The 4572-nt window shown below is 41.6% G+C and overlaps 1 protein-coding gene across 1 annotated transcript in view; it reads left to right on the forward strand.

Moving 5' to 3' along the window:
* The first annotated feature begins 410 nt into the window (after window positions 1-410).
* LOC103610904 (complement receptor type 2-like) overlaps window positions 411-4572 on the forward strand; it is an 8392-nt gene continuing 4230 nt past the window's right edge. Inside the window, exons 1-2 of the mRNA XM_008594967.1 lie at window positions 411-450; window positions 1253-1660. Coding sequence (XP_008593189.1) covers window positions 411-450; window positions 1253-1660 — 448 coding nt within the window. The remainder of the gene's footprint in view (window positions 451-1252; window positions 1661-4572) is intronic.

Raw genomic sequence — 4572 nt, forward strand, 5'->3', positions numbered from 1 at the left:
CAGAAGCAGAACCAAATGTGGTCACACCACCTGTGGACCCAGTTGTGGGTTTGAAAAAAGCATTGAATAATTAGCATGTTTTAGGTGTTGTGAATGCCCTTCTCATGTACTTTTATCTCACTGGATTCTCACTATACTTAATGAGGTACTTGAATTATACTATAGAGTAGGAAACCGAGGCTTAGAGAGGAGGGTCAGCCTTGCCTGAGGTCACACAGCTATTGAAGATAGTGGTGATTTAAAACCAAGTATACTGAGCCCAAATTTCATTAGTCCATGGTAACTGCACATATATAATTAGCTTGTCATTAATATTCTACTTTCATGTGCTGCCTGCCTTCTGTTTTATAATTAAAACTGATTAGACATAACTTGTGGATAAATTATTTCATTGCTATTGTTTCATCAAGATGGCTTATATTGATATGTTTGCTGACGATCAAGGCAGGGGTAAGAACTTAAGAGTTTGAGAATAAGCAGAGATTATGTGTAAGAAATAAATTATATGAATTTCTAGTCTGATTCTGAAAAAACGATATGACTTGTATTTGGACATTTTATCTAAATTTGAATCTTTTTATTGTCAGCATCAGTGTGCCCACATAGTTCCTTTTCTATGTTTCAGGGATTTCTTGTGACCCTCCTCCTCCTATCAAAAATGGTTGGAGTAGTTATCATTCTGGCCCCATACCCCGTGGTACTGTGGTAGGGTATGACTGTTCACATGCTTTTCGCCTCATCGGAGAAAAAACTATTTTTTGTACAAGTAAAGACCAAGTGAAAGGAATCTGGGATAAAGCTGCTCCAATATGTGAATATTACAATAAAAATTCTATTTGCCCTGAGCCCACAGTACCAGGGGGATTCAGAGTAAAAGGATCTAGGCCACCATACAGGCATGGTGATTCTGTGACATTTACGTGTAAAGCCAACTTCACCATGAAAGGAAACAAATCTGTCTGGTGCCAAGCAAATAGGACGTGGGGGCCGACTCCGCTGCCGACCTGCGAGAGCGGTGAGTACGCAGGGACACTGAGCCACAGGCTGCTCTGCGCAGCCCACGCTGCGTCCTTCTGAAGGACAAGGGGTGTGATGGGGAGGGAGGGAGGCAGAAGATGGGGAATTAGGGTCTCCCGCTCTTTCTTAATAATTGTTCATTCAGAAAACATCAATTGAGCAAAGGAGTTTGAAGAATAATGGTAAAATATCAGATACTGGAACAGATTTTTACAGTATCTTTTCATCTCTCCAGAAATCACTTGCCCACCACCCCCTGCCATCTACAATGGGAAACACACAGGAAGTTCCTCAGAAGATGTTCCATATGGAACCACGGTCACTTACACATGTAACCCCGGGCCAGAGAGAGGAGTGGAGTTCAGCCTCATTGGGAAGAGCACCATCCGGTGCATAAGCGATGATCGAGAGAGAGGCACCTGGAGTGGCCCTGCTCCTCTCTGTAAACTGTCCCTCCCTCCTATCCAGTGCTCACAGGCCCATGTTGCAAATGGGTACAAGATATCTGGCAAGGAAGCCCCGTATTTCTACAATGACAGTGTGACATTCAAGTGTAATGATGGATTTACTTTGAAAGGCAGTAGTCAGATTTATTGCAAAGCCAATAACACCTGGGATCCTGAAATACCAGTTTGTGAAGCAGGTAAAAACCCAATGGGGAAGAAAAAGATATTTACTTACTTATTCTGATTTGTTATTTCCCACCCAAAACTAGAGGCACGGAAAAAGGCAAGAGGGCACTTTCCCATTTCTTCCATTCTTTAATAGAATGTTCTGTGTGTGTCGTGTGTGTTCTTCAAGCAAATACCCTCTTGGATCTGGGATTATAATCATGTGGTTATGTCTTATTTTCCTTACAATATTATAAGGATGTGCCTCAATGCCTGTTGAACAGCCTTAGGGGATGGATTTGAATAATGTTTTATTCCATTAGTTCACCAAATGGCTTTTCCTAATGATTTGTTCGATCCAAGGTTTAGAAAATTCAACTTGTGAACCTTAGGCTTGTACATAGGTGAACATTTATTTTGGACCTACAATGTCAAAAACAAAAATGCAAAGATACTTGAGACTTGTTCCCTGTTCTCAAACAGAAAAAATTGTAAATACAAACAGTATAAGTTAGCTGTTAAATAGTAACTAGAAAGTGTAGACTGGAGTCACGCAGAATATAGGCTTTTGAGCAAAACAGACCTCAGTTCTAACTCTGTCTTTGCCACTCATTAGCTGCCTAACAAGGAGCAAGATACTTAACTGCTCTAAAGATATGTTTTCTTCTGTTAGAGGTGGGAAAGATGACAATGTGTATCTCTATGGGAATTATGATGACTGGATGAGATACTACATAAAAAGTGTCTAGATTATGGATATATTGTGTCAATAATATAGTAAAAAGTATGCATACCACACATACACTATTTATGTTATCCATAAATAGAATGCTATAGAATACATATTATACATGTGATGCATTTATATATATAATGTAAATAGTATAATACTATATGTTTTATATATGTATGGTATGCATAGAGTTCTAGTATGCTTAGATAATGTATACATACCGTCCAGGTTACAGTAAGATCTCAATAACTTGCTGGATATGATATATAATCTCTTCCTAACAACTGCTGTAGGAGTTCAGAGAAATAAATGACTGTTTCCTGGGGAAGGAGGAGAAATCTTCACAGAGCAAACAGGACTTGAGCAGCAAGCAGAGAAGGAAGCGTGGCATGTAGGCAGGAGAGATGACATGAGCGCGGGTACAGACGTGGGAATGTGTATGATGTACTTGGGCACCACGAGCTAGATGGATTAATTGCCCTATAATGAGGACTCATATAAGAAAATAGCGATAGTTAAGGTCTAAGGGTCTATGGGAAAGGCCAGGGGAGCATTTTCTAAATAGGCATGGGTTGGAAAAGGTTTTTAAACTTTTGTTTCTAGTAAATATACAATTCTGAAACTACCATTACTTGGTTTCAGTCCTCAGTGGAAACCTTGCACCAGCATAGCTCTTTGTCTGACGTTCCCACTGCTCCATTGATTTGACTTTCTCATGCACTGTTGGTGGACCCTGACAGAGTTCCCTTGCAGAGAGGTGCTCTGCACCATGTCCTTCCCTTGCAGAGAGGTGCTCTGCACCGTGTCCTCTGTTATTTCAATGTGCAGGTCGCCATTTTTATTCTTCCTGTGAGCTCCACCCTGGAATATCTTACAATGCTGTGAGTGTATTCTTGGTGAGGATGGACAGACAGTTAGATGACTCAGAGATTGTGGATTGACTTATCCTTACAGTTTCTCACTGACGCACATCTCCACATTCAGCCTGAAATCGATTAAGTGCACCTCTAGCACCATGTGTCTTAGGGCTGCGTCCAGCCTTCTGCCAAAATGGTCCCTGACAATGTAAAGTTGAGTGGACTTGTCAACGTAGTGAAGGGAAACCTGAGGGCTCATAGCTCAAGGCTTCCTACAGCTCCTCAGCTGAGGCCTCTAGGAGGGGAGCACAGGTGCCTAGGGCAGGCCGCGTGACCTTGTGGGCAGAGAGGATGGGAGTTCTGGATGGTCAGCAGAAATAGTCCCTGTCCCCACTGAGGCCTCTGGGCTTCTGTCACAGAACGATCTGTGTATTCTGGGGAAGAATATGGTAGGACCCAAGTGATTTCTGGTTTTCTTGCTCAGCCACGAGTCTGAGGAGAGTTTTGGTCCTGATCGTGTAGGGCTTCCCTTGTCGGCCTGCATCCTCCTTCATTCTCATGTGACAGATGCCTCTCAACCTCTCCCACCGCCTTCATTTCTTTTAGGAGGTTCCTTCTGAAGGCTGTGAGCACGTGCTTGCAGGCAGAAACCTCACGCAGTGTCTCCCACGCCCGGAGGATGTGAAAATGGCACTGGAGTTGTACAAGCTGTCTCTGGAGATTGAACTACTGGAACTACAGAGAGACAAGGAGAGACTGTCCCTTCTGGAGTCATCACCATAATTTTTGCCAAACGAGGTAGAAAAGGCAGCCTTGATGGCTTTATGCCCTCAATTCAAGAAGGATCACTTCAGTTTAGCATGTCTACTGTCCCTTTGGCACTGATATTCATGGTAGTAAATATTCACATATCAAAATGATTTTGTCTTTGTGGCCGTTTACACCTCTGTGAAAGGAGGGCCCAAACACAGGAGTGCAGGTATCCCTTCAACATCTCTTAGAGTTGATAAATGATTTCAGTACAGTTGCAAGATATAAAATCAACATGCAAAAATCAGTAGCATTTTAATACTCCAACACCAAACTAGCAGAAAAAGAAATAAAGAAGGGTAGCCCATTTACAATACTCACCAAAAATAATAAAATGCCTAGGTATAATTTAACCAAGGAGGTGAAATATTTTTACAAAGAGAACTACAAATCACTACTGAAAGAAATTGAAGAGGACACAGAGAGTTAGAAAGACATTCCATGCTCTTGAATTGGAAGAATCAACATTTGAAAATGTCCATACTGTTGAAAGCAATCTACAGATTCAGTACAAACCTCATAAAAATACCAATGACATTCTTCA

The sequence above is a fragment of the Galeopterus variegatus genome, unplaced genomic scaffold, assembly GCF_000696425.1.
Source record: "Galeopterus variegatus unplaced genomic scaffold, G_variegatus-3.0.2 Scaffold11997, whole genome shotgun sequence".
Taxonomy (NCBI): domain Eukaryota; kingdom Metazoa; phylum Chordata; class Mammalia; order Dermoptera; family Cynocephalidae; genus Galeopterus; species Galeopterus variegatus.